General features: G+C 36.1%; 1 protein-coding gene across 9 annotated transcripts in view; it reads left to right on the top strand.

Moving 5' to 3' along the window:
• Positions 1-20,163, top strand: part of KCNIP4 (potassium voltage-gated channel interacting protein 4) — a 430,639-nt gene that overhangs the window by 222,470 nt on the left and 188,006 nt on the right. The window contains exon 1 of one of the 9 annotated variants that reach the window (XM_071807359.1): positions 6,204-6,488. The exons of the other annotated variants lie outside the window; for them this stretch is intronic. Within the exon in view, the coding sequence (XP_071663460.1) occupies positions 6,389-6,488 (100 nt within the window). The 5' untranslated portion in view covers positions 6,204-6,388. Of the gene's footprint in view, positions 1-6,203; positions 6,489-20,163 lie in introns of those variants that run through there. 9 annotated transcript variants of the gene reach the window in all.

The following is a 20,163-nucleotide window of genomic DNA, read 5'->3' as shown; positions in this document are numbered from 1 at the left end:
GTAATAAGATGGCTCCATATCACCCTCCTAACAAAACAAAACTGCTAGCAAAAATAAAGCTCTGATGTTTGAACCTACAACAAGCTTTGCAAAGCACACAGCTTTGTTTGTATCAGGTTAATACGTGGTAGAGGTCTGCATGAAAAAAATTAAGAGACAGTGTCAAGTTGTTAGGAAGAAACTTGCTGGCCTCCTTCATAGTTCTCCAAGCATGTTAATTGAGCAGATTCTGAAACTGAGTTTATCTGTCAGCTTACTTTATTTCCTTTATACAAGTTGGTATACCCAGTCTTAAAAAAGACATTGAACTTGCCACTCCTTTGTTCTATTAATATCATTTGTCTTAACAAAAACTTCTGGGCAAAGTTAAAGTGTATCCTTTGGACTAGAACCATACACTAACAGCATGCTGATGCTTAAGTCAGACTATAAGGTTCAGGAGACGTTGGGTTTAGATTCCCTAGCTTTTTAGTTGTTTGTGGTTTTTGTTTGTTTGGTTGGTTGGTTGTTTTTTGTTTTTTTGGGTTTTTTTTGTGGTTGGTTGGGTTTTTTAAGCAGAACTATGAAAGATGCTGTCTTACTTCAGTGTCTCAAGCTGTTTTCCACAGGAGTATGAGCTAGGCTTTCCTGTGACTTTTTACTCTTGATTGGCATAACAGTCTCTTGTTGTCTGGACTGAGCTACTAATGAACCAACAAGGGATTAGGAGGAAAAGTCTGGCAAAGATCCACATGCTGCATTGGCTGAACTGGAGGAACTCTTATGTCAGTCTATTATTTTGAGGCTGTAGATAAAGTTAACTTAATACAATATTCACAGCTAAATTCTGTAGAAAGCTTGATGGTTTTCCAATAATATGCAGAAAAACATTGAGCAAAAAGCAGATTGTATTTCTAATTAGTAATGTTATTTCTAATTATTAATTATGTGTCTTCTCTCTTTGCTTTCTGGATGAAAATTTTACCATGTTGTGTCATAAAATTCTCACTCTGTCCATAGCTATGTGTTCAAAAATGTCAACATCCACATGCTATGTATCATGGAAACTTTGTAGCACAGGGAGAACAAACGTAGTGATATTTCAGAATATTAAGATGCTGTATTAGTGCCAGCAACATTTATTATGAATAGATTTTAACATGAATTAGTAAAGCTGGCATTATTTTTGGAGTGGGTTAACAGCTCAGTATTCTCTAAAATTCAGCAGTGACTAGGTGTGGCAGTAGTATGTTGGGACTGGCCTTGAAGATGATAGCAAATATTTTTGTATATGATGAAGTGAATTCATTAGAAATGTAAAGGGAGGGCTGAGGTAGTTGGAGTGGTAATCCAGAATGGTGATCATTGCAGCAGTATCCCAAGGGCATAAAAAGAGGAGCCAGACAGTGCTTGACAAGGACAGAAAAGAGAAGGTCAAAATAGTTGAGAAGCAAAGCCAGGGAAGTCTAAAATAAAATTTTAGTTGTCAGACAGAGAAAAAGCATTGAATCTTAGAGCTGTTTGAAAGCATAAAGGGAGAAATAAATAAGTGGTTAAAGGGCTGCAGGACTGACATAGCTAAGAAAGTTTCAGTGAAACTACTTGTGTCCCAAGCGTTAGCTCATGCACTTACACTTTGGTAGAATAACACAGTCCCTTGAGCAATTCTGGCTGAATGGTGCTGTGGGTCACGTTGTACTAAGTTGTACTAATGGGCCTGATGAGGCATAGTCAGATAAGCTGCTGGAGACCTGGTACCACCTGTGTCATCCCACAGTTGTGTGAGGCATTGAACATGAACTATTAGAGGCCGTGTGTCATTCAGAGCAAATTAAAGCAAAATATCATAGTACACCATCCCTTGACACACTGCGACCACCTCAAAATTTGAATAGAAGCTTGCTTCATTAGTTCTTCATTGCTCCTTTATGCATAGGAATTTTACCAAAGACAGTTAATAACTCTCTTGAAATTCTTTGCGACAGGATTTTATCTTTCATTTGGAAAATGATTGATATGTTCCCTCAAGTACAAATGCTTCAAAAATCATTAAGGAGAAAAATAATTGCTAATAAATAGGTAGCACAAACAAATGAGTTGAGCTTCATCTGGGGAATTACAACAGCCAAGTATTTTTCAGCTTCTGTTTCGACAGAGTTTTAAAACATAGTTGTCTGACATTTTTAAGTCATTGAACATTTGTAAGTTTGGTTTTTCTGGTGTTTTTTGTTTGTTTGTTTTTCTTTCTTTTTAATGAAGCTTAAGGACCTCCAGTAAAGACGGAGTTTTTATCTGAATGGTGTTTTTCCATATGATAAGAAAATCTCTGTCTTCTAGTGACATATAGTTCAGTTAATATGACATCTGCATCATTTTCGAGAAATATACACTACCAGATTCAGGAAGCCATGTTTTCAAAGTATGGAAGGGGGTAAAATTGAAATATAATTCCATTTTAAGGGCTTCAGAATACCTACTTACTATTCAGAAGGCTATTTAGAATAACTGACACACTGACAGATTTTGTGCTGCTTCTGACATTTATAGCAACCCAAAACTTCTGAAGAGTGCTGTCATGATATTATCCAGATCTTGAGGTATACTTTTACTGGGACTACATCTCAGTTGGCTGGTGAGGATGTTTTATATCAGAGTATTTGAAAAGTGTGCCTATGAATATTGTAGTACATATCTTTTTTTTTAAATTTTAATCAGTTCTGTAAAAGCACAGGATTTATGCATTTCCATCTAAATATATGCCAAGTGTGAAGAGCCAGAACTACTTCTTCATGACTATATCTTGCCCCCCTTCCATGACCAGAGACAGTTTGGGTGAGATACAACCTCCATGCTAGCCCATAAAATTATTGCCGCCTGCTGAGATGCTTAATCTGAGAAAGTTCCTATGGCAGTGAAGCCACATTGGCTCAGTGCCTAGAGGAAAGTTGCAAGGTGTGGGCATCGTAAGATTTAACTTTTTTAAATGGCTGAAGGCATCATAGCATTTTGTATCTTTTATTTAGATTCATTAAATATTTACTAAGAAAGAGAGTTAAATTAAAAGACAAAAGTTTGTATCCTTGTGCTGATTTTGTACAGATTTGATGAGCTAGAAGATTTACTAGGTTTTATACTTTAAAAAAGTAATAATACTTTTATGTTTTATGTTATTCTCTTGATTTCTTATGATAGTAGTACATTTAAGAGATAGAAAAAGGGAGACTAAAGTATAACAGCAGTTAGCTGCGGAGATAATAAAGTATTCGCACTTATGATATATTATGATTTTCTGGCCCATTTTCTCCTTTAGAAAGAAAGATTGTTTTATCCCCTTTTAATATTAAAAATATAATTTTTTTAAAATAGCTACACAGAATAAATATTTTAATGATTTTATTGAATGTTTGAATATTTCTTCAAAGCTGTTCTTATTAAAGATAGGAGAAAAGTATTATTTATCTTTGTAATAAGTTGCAGGGACATCACTTCTATAAGCGATCATTACATTGCTCTAGCTGTACAGCATGATTTTTACCCTCTTCATATGCATTAAAAATATTACTTAGGTTGTTCTCAGTCAAAATCAAGAAATTGTAGCTTCTGTTACAGGTTCTGTTCTCAGACTTTATGTGTGGTATGGGACTCCCACTGGTGCTGATCCATTTCAGCTTTCTCTTATTGTGTGTCAATGTTCTCTTTTGTGCCCAGCTCTCACTAACTATCCCCATGCCAATGACAGCCTCCCCCAAAATCTGGTAGTGTAGCCATGCATGTGTGCATCCCAGTTTGCTTTAGGCAAAGTCGTTAAGGTCAGCTTGCAACACTAATCTGAACTTTTTAAAGAAATCCAACTGAGTTTGACTTAAACAGTCAGGTTCCCGTGAACTATTTCATTAAGTGGTAAGGAATATCAGCAAAGAGGAATCATCCTCATGGAAGCCATGATGAAAACCTGAGAGGGGCTTAATGACATCCAGATGAATATGAGCAGATAAGAAAAGGAAATGTAAGAAAGAAATCTAACTATTGCACAGACTCCATCAGTAGACCCACTCAACACTTTTCAGTCTAATCTGATTTAGTCTTTTTTTAACATTAACATTTAATGATAAATAGCATAAAGCAATAGCAGTGAGATTAATGGTATCAACGATCTTAGTCATAGTAATGCAAATGGAGTCACTGTAATGTGTTTTAGAGCTCCATCACAGGATGAAAAGTGACCATTTCAATACTTCCATAGCTCGAAATTCAATTTAATATATTTACTCTCTGCTGTGCCTTGGAAGAAGAGTCAGAATGAGCCATAGGTGCAGTAGACCTACACCTCTGGGAAAAACTGTTTACTTTGCCCATTTTTGAGGAGGCAGATGTCAGACAGCAAATCTCCATGTGCATATTTGTTTAGTCACTGCCAGCCATGGGGATCTAGGTTTGCGGAGTCAATGGCAGCCACCTTCTCTGCAGCACCACCACCATAAACTCTGCTTTCCACTTTTCTGCTCTTGGCTCTAAGTATGACTGTCACAACAGTAGTAAATATTGCATCTTTTGAAAAAGTGTTTGCATTTTAACGTTTTCAGCAGACCAATATTAATTGAAAGCTATTAATGAAAATGTCAGTTCAGGTGGCAATGTCGCATGTATCCATACACAACTTGTATCAACCTTTTCGGTACAAGCATACAGATTACAGAAGTTATGCTGCTGCTGCTGCTAAATTAGCTCATTTTAGTCCCACAGTGAAGGAGGGCTGGACCTACTGTCCTTAAAGCCATTGATAAAATGACTTAGAGGTGAAAGATTTTTAGCCTTGTTTGGAACAAAGATTAAAAGAAAGAAGAATGTAAGGAGAAAGTTTGCAGCAAACAAAAGCAGATACCCAAGGGAACACAGCCTGCAGAAATGAAACTAATACAGTATTTAGAATGAAGTGTTGAACCTTAGGTTTTCTGGCAGAAAAAGTCTAAGCAGCTTCAGGGAGTCCAATCCCAAGCAAAAAAAACCCCACAGAATAGTCACATGTGAACATTATGCTGTGTGGATTTATCTATCCACTGTAGAAAAAAAGATACCCATATTATATCTGTTAGCCTCCTTGGTCCCACTTCATTCCGCTGTTTGCAGTAATGAAAACACCCAGCATAATGCAAGTATACCTGGGGACTTGGAAGTTGCTGCCAGTTTTCACATGACACAATGATTTTCTTTGAATCTTATCCAAGGAAAGAAAGAAAGAAAACTGAGCCCTTGACAGTAATTGATTCCAACTGTGTGGAGGACAGTAGTCTACCAGACAGAATTAAATTTGTTGCAATTGTTCCCTTGCTCATTTTTGCTGCAATAGAAGTGCTGTTTTTCTAATGTAAATTCCTTCTTAGATGCTAAATTATTAAGGGATTTAAAAGTAAATCCTTAACTAGGCATAGCGTTGTGCACTGTATGTGGTGATGTCAGTATTGCCAACTGTTGGAGGTAGACCAGTGGCTGTTACTGCTGTAAGATACCAGTTCAGTCCCGGGGTTATTGTTCATGTATTTCACCACTAATATTTTTCATGGAAAATACTTCAGCAAATATTACTGAAGTGAGAAACCATCAGAAATAATGACCTCGCTTTTCCTTCTGCTCAATCTGTTCTTTTCAATTTTTGTTTTCTAAATAAGCCCACATAATAAGCCTTAAAGTATTTGACACAGCTTTTTGTTTAATTAAAAAAAAAATTCTTAAGGTACTGCTATGTATGAAATGTTATGTACTACTTGCCACAGGCAACAGTCTGTGTCTGAGTACTGAGGCAGTTGTTTACCTGGAAAAACTAACTGAGAAGTTGGCAAGTCACACCCTGTCACACCCTCATCTCCAGCGCAGTTAGAGAAAGAGGTAAGTCTCCCTCCGGCTGTGAACGCACTTTCCTCATGGCAGCGATTTCATCCCAAACCCTCCTCCAGCCACTCGCCAGCATCTCCCCCTGTGTCGCTGTCAGGCCTGTGCGCTCCCTCCATGCCCAATGCGCGTCCCGGTCCCCGCGTTTCCCCGGCAACGGGCTCCCCGCACCGACGCTGCCTCCCGCCGCGCGGCCCGGGGAGCGGCGGCGGCGGCTGCTGCCCCGATGCGCCGCGCCCGGCACCACGCTTTGTCCCGGCGGACCCCGGGGGGCCCTGGGGCGCCCGGCCGGCCCCCGCCTCCTGCCCGGCTGTGCCGGAGCCGGGAGATCCCGGCAGGCCGGGGCTGATCCGCCTGCCGCTCTCGGCCTCTGCTCGGGGAGGCAGGATGTGTTCCCTGCCGCTCCCCTCCCGCTCGCCCCCTCGCAGGAGCCTTCTGCGCCTAGTTTAATGGCTTTGCAAAGAAAGCCAGGCAGAAGAGCACTTTTCTCGGTGGTGGTGGTCAGACCATGACCTAACTCACCATGAACTTGGAAGGGCTTGAAATGATAGCAGTTTTGATCATGATTGTGCTTTTTGTTAAAGTGTTGGAACAGTTTGGGCTGATTGAAGCAGGTTTAGAAGGTAAGGGCGTGCTTTTCAGTGGCTTGCCATTTTTCTGTTCTGGTTTGTTTTCTTGCGGTAGGGCAAGGGGCACCTGTAAACTGGACATAAGACGCTACCTGAGACACTTCGGGAGCAATGTGCACATCAGTGGCCGTGTGTTGTTGATGTTAAAGTTGCGGTGATTTTCTTTTGCAGGAGGAATCCTGAATACTGCAAGTATAAACTTAGATGTTAAACCGGGATAAATGCCTTAAAATCTGACTCTCTTTTCCTGTTTTAAATCTGCAGATTTAAAGTAGTAGGGGTCAAAGCAGATTTCAGGATGTTGACATGCAAATACAGATATATTGCCTTAAAATTGTCTGTAATCTATTCAAAATGGTTTTGTAATTTATTCATGTTAACATCATCTGTACTGCGATTGTTATAATTCTAAGATATATATTCTACAGTATTTAAAAACCTGTTGAATATTTGATTTACTGTTAATATTTCAATATGTACTTGAGGAAGAAGAACTAAAATACTCAGATTCAAAATAAACAACTTTAACATTCACTCAGGGCAATGAAGTGCAAGTTTCATTGCTTGATGTTTTGTTTATCCTAGATCACCTCCTTTCTTTTTAGCAATGTTTTTTGTGTTTAAAACTTTATTCTACATGTACATTTTATTGGTAAAAACTAGTGGAATACTGTTCATTTTTACCTTATTTCTGAAAGTGCTGTTATTCTTACCATATGAGGAGTTTGTCTAAAAAAATACTGATTGCAGCATGGTTGATAATGTGCTGATATTCATTGCATCCCAGGGTTTTATTAGGTTCCAGACTGAAATGGTTGGTTTCTCAAATATTGAAGAAATATTGTGTTCTCAAATCTTCATGTAAGCTAACATTTGAGTCCAGTGTACATACTTATGCCTAGGAAAAGGGGAACTTTGTTGACTGAGAGATTGTGGTTTCATGTGTTAACGAGTGAGAATATAAGCAAAATTTGCTCCTATGAAAAGGTCTAAAGTAATCCTGTTTATGTAACCCTTTCAAGAAACTCGGTCTTCTCTTCAGGTGATTTTAAACTAGGAAAATTACTCACCTGTTTCTCTGTCTTGCTGGTTTGTGTTGACTTGCTAGTATTGATTACAGAATCTGAAAACCCTGCAGAAAGTCACAAAATGTATTCATTAAGTGCATTATATTGAATTTAAATGACAAGACAGAGATTACCTTCAAATGTGTGAGCTGCTTTTGGTTTTGATTTGTGTTTAGCTACAAATGGAAATGTCAATCAACTTCGGATATGTTATGATAAACGTTATCTCCAGAATTAGAGACTGCAGGTATTTGGAAACAAAAGCCATATTTACATTTTAGGTTGGTCAACAGGTTTTTGTGTGCTCTGTGGAATCTGATTGCCACATCTGGTTGGGTGCCCTGGCAAAATTTAGCACTTGATTGTTGTCTGTTCTTGTGTTTATGGCTGGGGAAGCTGATAATGGAAAGACAATTAGAAATATAGTGAAGCTGCCTGTAAGTGATTGTAAGACTTCTGTAAGAAAGAAGTTGCTCATGCAGCTGCCTGTTTTGTCTGCCTTACTGGCCAAAACACTGGCAGTCTGCATGTGCATGGATGCTTAAAGTTTCTTCTTACCTGGTGCAGGGCAGGTTTCCAGCGTGCCAGCAGAATGTGAAACCACTGGTGTTCAACTCCTGTGAATGAGATAAAAGGCATGTTACATGAGAACAGAATAATAGATATAAACAATGATGTATAAAAATGAGGCTTAGCTAAATTGCACAGAGTTATGAATTTGTTTTGTCATCATTCAAGAACAGTGTAGGTTTATTCCCCATTTTTTTCTTAAACTTGAGAATTAATGATCTAAATTGACTACAATAGGAAAAAAATGTACAGTTTTATTTGGGAAGTGAAAAATTTGTCATGATTTTCATAAATATCAAGACTATTCACTTCCACCCATGAATGAAAAGTACACGCATCATAAAATTGTGCAAATGTTAGAGATGTTTTTAAGTAGAATGTTTAGAGAAAATGAATTTTACAAGTGTACTCAGACTATCCATGTGCTTTTCCAGAAATTGGTGAGGAAGTTGGTTGCATTTTTCTGAAAATGTTGTTTGTTCTGAGGACACTTGAGGTTGTCTGGTTTTGATAGATTACATGCCTTCTTTTTCTTTACATTTTCTCAGAGGTTAATATGTCCCAATGAAATCTGTTTGCATGTTTCGTACAAATGACTAGTTTACAGCCTATAAAATACATCCTACACCTATGTGGAAGTCATCTATAGAGCCAGTAATAATCTGGAACACATTGCACCCAACCCAGGGTGCAAATCTGAACTCTCTAAATCCTACTGAAGCTTTGGTAGAGATCTAGGTTTCAGAATTAATCCCTATCATGATAACAAAAGCTTTAAGCTAACTTATCTTGCTTCCGACACTGTGTTGTCATGATTCTGAGTTTTGTGAACCACTTCCACATTGATTTGTAAGAATCAAGTGTAATTTATATAAACCAACAGCAAAATCTCATTTTCCTATTTTCAGTTTCATAATAACTACCAGAAGTATAAGTAATATTCGACTTTCTTCAGATGCTTCAATACAAATTTTGTCTATAATAATAATAGTATGCAATTATTTTCATTATTTAGGAAAATACTAAAATATTTTCAGAATAAAAAATAGATATACTTGCTTTTACTTATCTTCGGATGTACTGCACTCAAATATCAGTATGCTTTTTGTGGTTTTGCCCAGTTGCCTTCAACTGCTGAGTGATCCTGTTGTTGCTGCAGAAGTATTTTCAAAGAGATGTTTTTAATATTGTATGACAGCTCTTAAAGTGATAAGTAGCAGAATAGATTTATACACTTTTGTAAGTTAGGGGTTGCAGAGGCTTTTTCTCTAGGTTAAATATTATTTTATGATGTATTCCACTCACTTAGATCACAGTATGCTTTCTGTGGTTTCGCCTAGTTGTCTTTAACTGCTGAGTGAATTCTGTTGTTGTTGTGGGAGAATTATTTTCAAATAGATGTTTTTAATATTGTATGACAGCTCCTAAATTGATAAGTAGTAGAACAGATCTATTCACTCTCATGGGTTGTGGATTGCACAAGACTTTGTCTTTAGGTTAAGTATTTAACTCTTCATAAATTAGGTTATGATCCTTAATAAACTTTACTGATTTTTTAAAAATGTAATGTATTAGTTGTAAGGAGTAATGTATAGATAACTCATTAGTATATACCTAAATTAAAATTTAAAATTAATCATCTTGTTAGGTGAGTTTTTCCAGAAGTCAGTCACAATTAAAATGAGATACAAGAACTAAGCAAGTTGAATATATAGTGTTTAACATCTTAAAATTATGCAGTGTTCAGGATATCAGTTTATATGATTGCAATATACTTCTAGTACTTTTCTGAAAAGATTGTCATCTTCATATGTAAGGATCATATGAACTTGATCAAGATGTGGAAGTGGTTTTGTGTGTGAACATCTTCCTTGTTTTGGGCAAATTGTTGGAGACAGTGGTTGAAGCTTCATGAGATCAGCCTTTTCCTAAGTTAGAATGGTTTTGTCCTAATGTATCTTGCGAAACATGGGCTGATTTTCAAAAGCTAAATCACTTACTAATGACATAAACAGCAAAATGAAATACTCTTAATCAGCGTAAGCATTGAAACTTACACTATTACGGATAAGGTTCAGAGAAGAAATGTGAAGGGTACGAGTGATAAAAAATGTTTACATAGGGCTATCCCACTGTATTAGTTAGGAAATACTCTTAAAGCAGTTAGTACCTCTAACAAGAAAAAAAAGGCATAGGAGTAATCACATACATTACTGTGAAACCTGGATTCCATGTTTCTATATTATTGATATCTGTCTAATCTCTTTGTTTAGGAGCCTCTTGAGTGGCAGTAATAGAACTTTACAGCTAAAATTGTAATAATTGAGTTAAATTGTTGAAACACTTGATTCCTCTAAAACGTCAAAGCAGCTTCTAATTGCATTTTAATAATTCTGGCTATTGACATCTTCTCATTATCAGCTGGAAAACAGAGCAAAACTATGGACACAGAGCTGTTTGTGACATTTACAACTGTTTTTGACAAGGACAGGATATTACTGGAAGTGCGGTGCAAGTTACTTGTGGTTGCACTGAAATTAGCAGCCACTGAAGCCGTTTTGTCATCCAGGCTATGATCTGCTGGGAATTTCAAAATTTCCACAGTGGTGTCCCTCTTCACAGCGTTGTTCATGGATGGAAATGGAGGAATATTCATATCAGGTGATTCATAATCACTAGCACTTTTTACTATAAATAGCTTGTAATAAACATAGGGGCTTTTCTGCCATTTTTGTTTTCTTAAGATGTCTTGCTGTCAAAGAAGAGTTATGTGCAGAATTATGAAGTATGGAAGCAATCATGAACCAAGATGTGAAATTATTAGCCAGAGCTGACAGTATGCAGAAGAAAAATAGATGATAGAAATTTTAATATCAGCAATTTCAGGCATTCCTTAGAAGTAATTTGTTCAATTAAGTCTTCATATATAACAAGATAAATTGAATTAAAACAGCTGTTGAAACCACTACTCAGACTTGGGCGAGTGAGCAGCAGATAGAAATCTTTAACACATGACTCTGGTGAAATTTTCCTTGATTAAATATTTCTGCTTAAACAGCACTAGCAGGTCATTTATAGACAGCGATGTGTGTTGTAGCTGATTTAGAGTTAAGCACACGCGTGTGCCTGACCAGGCCAGTCCTACATGGCTGGTCAGCAAACCACTACTGGGCAGGATGAATAAGAGGAAAGCTCTTCCCCTTCTGTTTTTTTTTCATAGTAGAAGCCTCAAGTTCCGTATATGGTTTTATGAAATTGAAATAGTCAGGTAAGAAAAGAAACTTGCTAGCCAAGGGAATTTGAAATAGATATCTTCAGCCCTTAGTTGCCTGCTTTAAGCAGTCTGATCACAGAATCACAGAATGTTGCCTTCAGATCATCTTCTGAAGGTTGGTCCATTGTTACTGAAACACCATCTAGTGTTCCAGGTCGGGGTCTGCTGAAGAGCTTCTTTTCTCAAGCCTAATCATCGCTTCTGAGGATATACTTGTCTAGTGCTTTACATCCACAGAGATCAAGGTAGGTATATACTGTAACTGCAAAAGAAGAGATGTCAAAGAAATAAATGGATAAATAGGACTACACTCTGAGTTATCAATACAATACTTCTTGGGAACTTACTAGTTTATAATTAACTTTTTTTTTTAAACAAAACAAAATTATCAGAGAACACTCAGCTTTCCTCTGTGGTGAATAGTTGTGATGCAGGCATGAACACAAAGGACTCATTACTGTTGCAGTTTGGTTATTAGTTATCTCGTATAGAATGGGACTTTGAATTAAGTGGAAATTGTCTCATCTACTGTAAAATGGAAGAATAGTAGAACCTTATTTCTCAGTTTTACTCTTTTGTAATTTTAGGTGATAAAATAGAGAATTTTATTAGAATAATCTGTTTATGAGAAAGAGGTGAGATTCTGGTCTGGTTTATCTCCCTCAAGGAGACAGTTTCTGATTTTTACTCCCCCTACCTCCTACTGGCTACTCCGATTTATATTTTCAAATATCTGTTTTATATATTTACTTTGAATAGGTAAATGCTACATTCCCACTGTCAAAGAATCACCATAAACAAAGGAAAATTGTGTACCACACAGTATTTGCCTATCACTGTAAATGCCTTTACTTTTGCATATTTTCCAGGACGCTGCATTTCCTTTTAATATAAATCTATAAATGCCCTCTAGTTGTATTTATTGACTCTTTTTTTTTTTTTTTTTCAACTATGGTAGTTATCAGTATTTGTGGGTGGTATAAATCAAAACATGCACAATTTCCACCAAGTTTTGAGAACATTTATTACTTTTCAGTACTTAAGGGTGAAATAGCAAAAAATAAATCTGTCTTTTTTAATTATCAAAACCCAATAAAACTTGAATTGATGTTATGGATTTTTTTTTAAGCAAGATATTTAGACCTAATTAGTTTCATGGTTTACTGAGTAGAAGAGTAAACATTTTCTAAGAACACAGTTTTGTCAATGATTAGGGGAAAGATGTCATAGCGAACTTGGTAGGCAGATGAAAATAATATGAGTAGTGAAATCAGATGTACCCATTCTGTTTAGAAATATATTAGTGCTAATAGTACTTCCTGCAGTTTTGTTCTGTAGGATTCAAAATGCTTTACAATTATCTCCTGATGTATGCAAATATATCAAAAAATGAAACCAGAGATTAGTAAATTTCGTAAGTTGATACATGAAGTAAGAAGGAGTTGTCAGATCATGTGATTTAAAGTCCTGTATCCCACAGGACAAAAACTTTCATCCATTGGCTTTTTTGATGAACCCTGTAGCATGTTTTGACTAAACTGTGAAATACGTTTGGTGAGAGACTAAGTGAGCACAAATGATCATTCTATTTATTGCAGTACAGCAACATTTTGGCCATCTAATGCACCTTCCTATAGAATTCCTAATTTTTATTATGTTATTCTGTCTGATTTTACCATCAGTCACCTTCACTCAAAATATTCTTCAGCTTCAGAAAGTGAGGCTATTTGACATACTAAGGATGTATGAATTTAGATGTATTAGATACACATGCTTTGAATTCAGACTGCATTCATTCTGTTCACATACAATGCAAAGAGATGCTTGGCTTTGGCCCTTAGGCTCTTATGTTAAATTCAACTCCAGTTTTGACCTCATGTCTTTCTAGTTAAAGGATATTTAAAATATAACTTACATAATATTTAGTTCAATGTCTCTTTTATTTTAGGAATTTTATTCCATGTGTTTTCAGGCTGGTGTCTCTCTAACATCAGAGATTACCTGTGTCATTGTGTTCTGTAGTTTATAGGATCTCTGTGAAAACCCTTAGTGGTTTTGGTATGTCCTTGCATTATCATGATTATGAGCTTTGCATTATGATTAATTCAGTCAGCTAGTTGCTTTGGCTAATCTCTGACCAATATACTATCTTCTGCATTCCACTGTAGGACTCCAGGATACAATTCAGGTAAACCCATGTGGATCAACATCACAATAATCACATTAAAATGGCTTATTTCCACTTATTTTACCTTGTCATTCTCTTGCTTATGGAGTAATAAAGTTCAGTTGAATTTTCCTGGCTTTTTTCAGTGTCTGATTAGGTCAGTTAAATTTGCTAAGTTATTTTATTTCTTTGTGTTCTTACATCAAAGGTGAAAGATTAAGTGGCATCACTGAAAGTGTGCTAGACAACCTTACTATTCTGTATAATAGTTTATATCTTCACAATACCCTGTGGCCCCTTTCTGAAAACTCTGCCCAAATTACTTCATATCTGATTACAAATTATTGTATATCTTCTTAAGATTATAAAGATCTTGTGGTTTAGCTGTTTTGTAATAGGAGAGTTCTTCCTTTAGTTATCTGACCTATTTCTCTGGTAGCTGTCGATGAATTACTTAGCACCTGGTAGAAAATTCAGTCCAGCCAGACTGAATGCTGCCTAAATCTAATGAGGCAGATGATTTAATCTGATAAAAAAATCTCAGTTTTTTATTTCTGCAGTTATTTTCCCCACTGGTATCTCTAGAAGTAATTTCTGATTGTTGTTGTCCAATCTTTATTTCTTATAACCATTATTGTTACTTTCAGATAACACTACAGAAGCATTAATATATACACTTCTCCAGGCACATTTTCCTTTTTGGATCAATAGTCCCAAAATCACTCTTCTAACTGACAGATAAATCTTGAATCACCCGAAGCAGGCCACAGCAGCTGTCTTCTAATTGTTGATGATGTGAGATAATGAAAGAAAAAGATATTAAATCAGGTGAACATTCATTTATTAATCAGTTATTTATTTCCCAGTAATTATATGAAAGTCATTGTAGGAAATATTGTGTACTTTCACATAGAAGTAGTATGATTGTAAGTTTGACACTTATTATTAATAACAAATTCTAATACCAAAAACTCCAACAAAATAAACTTGTACACCTGAAGCAGAAAAGAGAAAGGGTTATTAGAGAAGTGAATTGTTCAGGACGTTGAGGAAGATATCTTCACTGCATGACAATGCAGAACACTCAACAACCGTTATGGGTTCATCAGAACAGGCTCTTGTACTGCAGGGTCTATCCCTGTATCAGGAGGCTTTGATAAGGAGGTATCTGCACAGACCTGGTTCATCTTCTCTTTGCCTGTACTTTGAGTAAATCTTATTTGGTTTCCCCTTTTACGACAAACTGTACTTTATTTGTGCATTTATTTATTTATTTATTAATCCTTTAATTTATTTATTTACTTATTTATACAAATAGCTTTATTTAAATATCCCTGTTGGAGGGAAACAGGATTGAATTACTTCAAATCCACCTAACGCTGCTGTTTGAGTTACCTTATTACCCTTTTTTGTCAGGCTGATAACCATTTGTGTTCAGTGATTGCTTGCTTTTGCGAAGGCAGTCATGCCATTACATATATAGCTAATAAGTTACATGATTTTGTCTTGAAATTCTTTCTGGGATTGACCCAATATAGTGTTAGGGGTTCCTGTGCATGCATGTGATGAAAAGGGAGAGAAGTAGTTCTGGAGAAAGTAGAAAGTCCTAATGACCGACAACCCAAAACTGTGAGATATATCATTTTCATGGTGGGGAGGGGGGAAAAAAAGAGTCATTTGCAGTATGTGTAAGAGAAGCATCACACCTCACAGTTGCATGAATGCTTACTGAGACACATATAAAAAGAGATGCGTTTTGATTCCCTTATTTTATCCATAATCACTGTCACTCTGGCTAATCACAAATGAATAATTGATGAGGTATATTCTTGTAGAAACTACTCTCTAGCTGTGTCCTCAAGAATGCCATTTTTCTACCTAAACTATCAAATTTACATAAGTAGTTGTAAGCAATACCTATACTTTTGAATACTTCATCTCATGGGTTAACATTGTGCCTATATTACAGTACTGTCAAAACCCTATTACAAAGATTAGCATTTTCTTGAAAAACAGTCTGAGTCTACTAATCCGCTAAAAGGACACATATTAAAATATTCCTATTGCCTACGTTACAAATATTGCAAACCTAATATAATACATTTTGAGGTTAATTGCTACCATTATCCCCATTTAGAAAACCTTATGCCCCATCTTGTATCAAAGATAAACTGGAGTAATTTTATGCATAACTTACTTTATCATCTTGCCTGATAAGGCAAGACAGCATGTCACATCAGTGAGGCCCAGAAGTGAACTGTTCTCCCCTCCCACCCTGATTTTCTAAAGAAGATTTTCAGATCAGACAGTCATCTTGCAGCTCACATGTTATTTGATGCTTATCAGACCCATTTTCTTGGCAAATACCTGGTCAAGGATTTCAAATGCAGTGAACAAGCCATTTATAGGTCGATATGGTCCTGTGGAAGCAGAAGCTCCTACTCAATCAGCATTTTTTCCAACTGCGTCTCTACCAAGTGATGGGGTGGCTATAAATCACCAGGAAAGACAATTGCTGCTGATGATAAAAATCATCTATACACAGCCACCTCTTGGCTGTGTCTGAGGAGCTTTCAGGAACAGCAGAAAGACTCAGCCTACATAAGCTTCTCTGATGGTGGCAGCCCATACTTATAAAGCAAACAGTTTTCTCTTGTAGTGTGTGTTTAGTGAACCTGATAATGCTCATGTGCAGTAACTACTCCCTTGGAGGATGAGACCATATTCTGCCACTATTGTCTGAGTAAAGTTCTAGACTAATTTTTTTTTTTTTTTTCATTAGAATGACCTTTTTTTTCCATACTGAGTGAAATTTTATTTAGCCTTAGGATATACATGTTAAGTATTTTAAATATATTAACATACCATCTGAGTTACCTCCTTTGAAGTATGAGATTTAAATTCATATTTGCAAGACAGGAGAAGTACTTACACTCTCAAATAAATGTTTGGCACTGAACACCTAGCAAGATCGCAAGGAGAGGAGGTGCATTGGAGGTCTGCCTTGCTTCATTTTTAACTTGCACCTGGTGATAAAAGGAATTTTACGTACTTTAAGTTTTCTAAATTTTTTTTATGTGTTTGAACAAAAAATAGTTTAACATGTTCATTATGTATCTAGATTGTCTTCATTAACTCTGAGTTTAAGTCTCCTAAAACTAGTTTTACAAATAAAAGTCCTTCTCTTACACAAATGTGATAATGTGAATGCCACGCTTGAAAACAATTTGGGATTTGAAGACAAATTAGAGCTCTTTCTTGCTTGTCATCACAAAGCTCAGAGTTCACATTCTGGCCAACGTTAAGGCTGGATAAATAATCTGAGTTGAATGAGGTTACCAGAACATAAGCAATTGTTTTCAGAAGTAAAGAGGTATAACTGAAGGCAGAATATGGTACTGAAAGTGTTGTTTAGCAAGTTGGCAATTGCGTTATAAAGAAATGTAGTTCATTTGCACACAATCAAAAGTGCTTTCCTAGATCAACAATAATAAAAATGTAATTAAGAGAGAAAGGAATTCTCAGTCAGGTCAGATGCTGACCCATTCCATGAGAAGACATCACTTTTGAATAATCATTATGAAAATCATAATAATCTGCTAAAAGTCATGTTTTAACTGTTACTTATTTTTCTCTTTGCTTCCTTACCATTCTTTTACACGAATATTTTAAGAAGCAGTCACTTTCTGGTTAGAATTTTTTGACAGAGCTAATAATTAATAGACCTAAAACATTCTTATTTAAAAAGTAATCTCACTGTAAAAACCCAAGTTAAAGATTTATCATGACATCCTTTGACAAGCTAGCCCAGCATTTAATTACTTTCAATGCCAGAAAAATCCTGTATCTGTGTTTGGCTTTTGTTGCTGTTTAGCTCAAGAGCTACCTATGTATAATAATACCTTTGCCTATTCTTTGCTAGATTTGAAATATTATGTAGCATCAGAAATCTTTCATCTTTGTAGATCAATTTTTAATCTGTGTTTAGGGACTTCATCTATTTCACTTAGAAACTAAGTAAAACTTACTTAGCACTTGTGCCAATTGCTTTCCAGATTCGAAGTAAGTTTTGTGATTATTTTCTGAACCTTTTTCAGTTTTTAATAAACTTCTTAGAGGATTGCTACTCAAACTGGACACAGGATTCAAAACTGGTTTCAGACAGGTCAGAGGTTAAAAGAGAATATCCTTGCCTTGCCATGCTTGAAAATTTACCAATAATGCATCTGAGCAATAATTAGGTCATCTTATACTTCCGTGTAAAATAGAGGTATTCACATTTGTGACTACATGGAACTAAAGACAAGGGTGAATTCCTGTCTTTTTCATTAGGAGAGCTCATTAGAAACTTCTGGTAATTTTATTTTTTTCCTTTGAAATAACCATATTAAAGGTGTGACCTTTTGTTGTGAAGTCTGATAATGAATTAGTACAAGTGTACCACCTCCTGTGGTTTTGTTCATCTTAAATTAGCCTACAATAAAAAGTGAAATAACATGTTGAATTAGAAGTGCTGCTTCAGAACTGTTCCATTTGTTAATGGGTTATCAACCTAACTTTTAGAAAAAATGATCTGCAATTATTTATCTATATGAATATAGGTGAGTATAAAGATGTATTTTTATCCTCTTTGGAAGATCCTCATTCCTCACATTTTTACCTTTTCTGGTCCTTCTTAAAGATTTAATGCTCTGGGAATTTTCCTTCTGATTATAAACCTGCATCATCACTACTCTTAATTTATAGGGAGATATTTTTGCAGTCAGGAAAAATTATAAAATGTAATTTTTCATGTACAGATTTTTATTTTTCTGAAGTTCTGTAGTTAAGATTTATTGCAGTGGTGAAATAACAAATTCAATATTGATATATTTTCTGTATTCACTAACATTTTTAGACATCACTTTGTGTTATGCAGATGTATAGAATCAGGAAGCATAGAAGCATAGTTCCAAGTACCATGTTCAACATCTTTTGTCAGTAACACAACTCTGATAAAAGCAGATTTTTTTTTTTCTTGGGGAGGGAGTTTTTTTCTATTATAATTGAAGAACAGTAATGAAACTGTAACTTTCTGTTATCATAGGATTAAATGTTTTCCATTGTTTAAAATATGATGGTCTCAGTAATCAAGTGCATGGTTATTTGGACCTAGTTGAAGCTGATTACAGTCTTGACCTCAGCCTGTTTCTTGGAAGTGAGCTGTAATTGACAAGTAACCTCAAGTGCTGCCCTTGTCAGGCAGATACAAGGTGAAAAACATGCCCAGTCATCCATCAGATGGCTTGTCAGTATAAGGTCTTTTCTAAAATAATCTCTGAAGGGAATGATTACCTCTCTCTGACTCAACCACAGTTTCAGCCTGAGCTGGTTTGGACTCTTGGATATTTTTCAACAGTGGACATAGCTGTGAGTAGCTGTTCTACTGAATGGTCAAATTTAACGTGGTGAATCAATCCAGTTTGCAACTGTGTTTTGTAGAGGCATGATCTTAAGGATAGATCACTGTTAGTGTGTCCTGGTGCTCATGGAAGAAACATTTCTTTTCTAGCGCTGTGACATCTTGCTTTAATGGTAAGGGAAGTGTGTGCACTACTGCCACAGAAACAGAAGTGTATACTTCGGTATTCCTTCATGCAGTAACCTGTCAGGAGGTAAATCCTCATCATACTCATAAACTTCTTTAGCATCTATAGAAATGCTGGGACTTTCCTGTCTCGAGAGAAGCTATGAGTCTGTTCCCTTCTAATTGAAAAAGGCCTTCTTCATAAAAATTGTGCCATCAGACATCACTTAACATTGGTAAGGCAAAGCTCCATTCAGTCTTATTTTCCATTCTTGTCCACTTCACTTTTAACACTCAAGAATAAAAAACTTTCTGTTTTTTGTTTTGTGGGGTTTTTTGTAGGGGGGAGTGGTTGTTGTTTATTTTTTTACCACACCTTCATTAGATCTTGAACACCCCTAATGACTCCAGAGCCACCCTACATCCACCTGTATTTTTAATTAGAATTTCAGAATGAAAATGCATTTGAAGTTGCACTCAGGAGTCACATCCTCTGAATTTTACTTTTTGTGCCACTGTACATACACTACTGTCAAGAGCACAGAAGAGGGATGTGTTGATACTATCCAGTCAACAAACCCACAAGTTGGGCTTTTTTGTCTTTTTTTTTTCTCCATTTTTCTATTAAAGATCAATTTCTTTGGAAAACTGAAGGTACCTGTGAAATAGATTGCTTTCACCTTTTTGCAAGTGGCTTTCATGTGTCGGTACCTAAGCATGGCGATAATGTCAGATTCTAAGAAAATTAACATCTGTGCCCTTGGATGTGATTACTCTATTATTTCTTTGTCTTCTCCACCACTTCTCTCCAGGAATGCTTCCACAAGCAGGAAGTAGTTAATATTCCTGTCCTAGGAACCAAATTGCCTCTCACTTCTGGACAAACGACATTTTCAGCAGACACTTTTCAGGTGCCAAATAGAATTGACTTTGGGCCTATATAGGATCATCCTTGGGCTTATATTGGATCAATATTTTTATCTTGAAATTCAAGTTTGAGATTATAGTGCTGACTGTTAAAAGTC

This window comes from Patagioenas fasciata, chromosome 4 (assembly GCF_037038585.1).
Source record: "Patagioenas fasciata isolate bPatFas1 chromosome 4, bPatFas1.hap1, whole genome shotgun sequence".
NCBI classification, from domain to species: Eukaryota; Metazoa; Chordata; class Aves; order Columbiformes; family Columbidae; genus Patagioenas; species Patagioenas fasciata.
The sequence above is the reverse complement of the archived record's forward strand: the minus strand, read 5'-3'. Positions and strand labels throughout refer to the sequence as shown.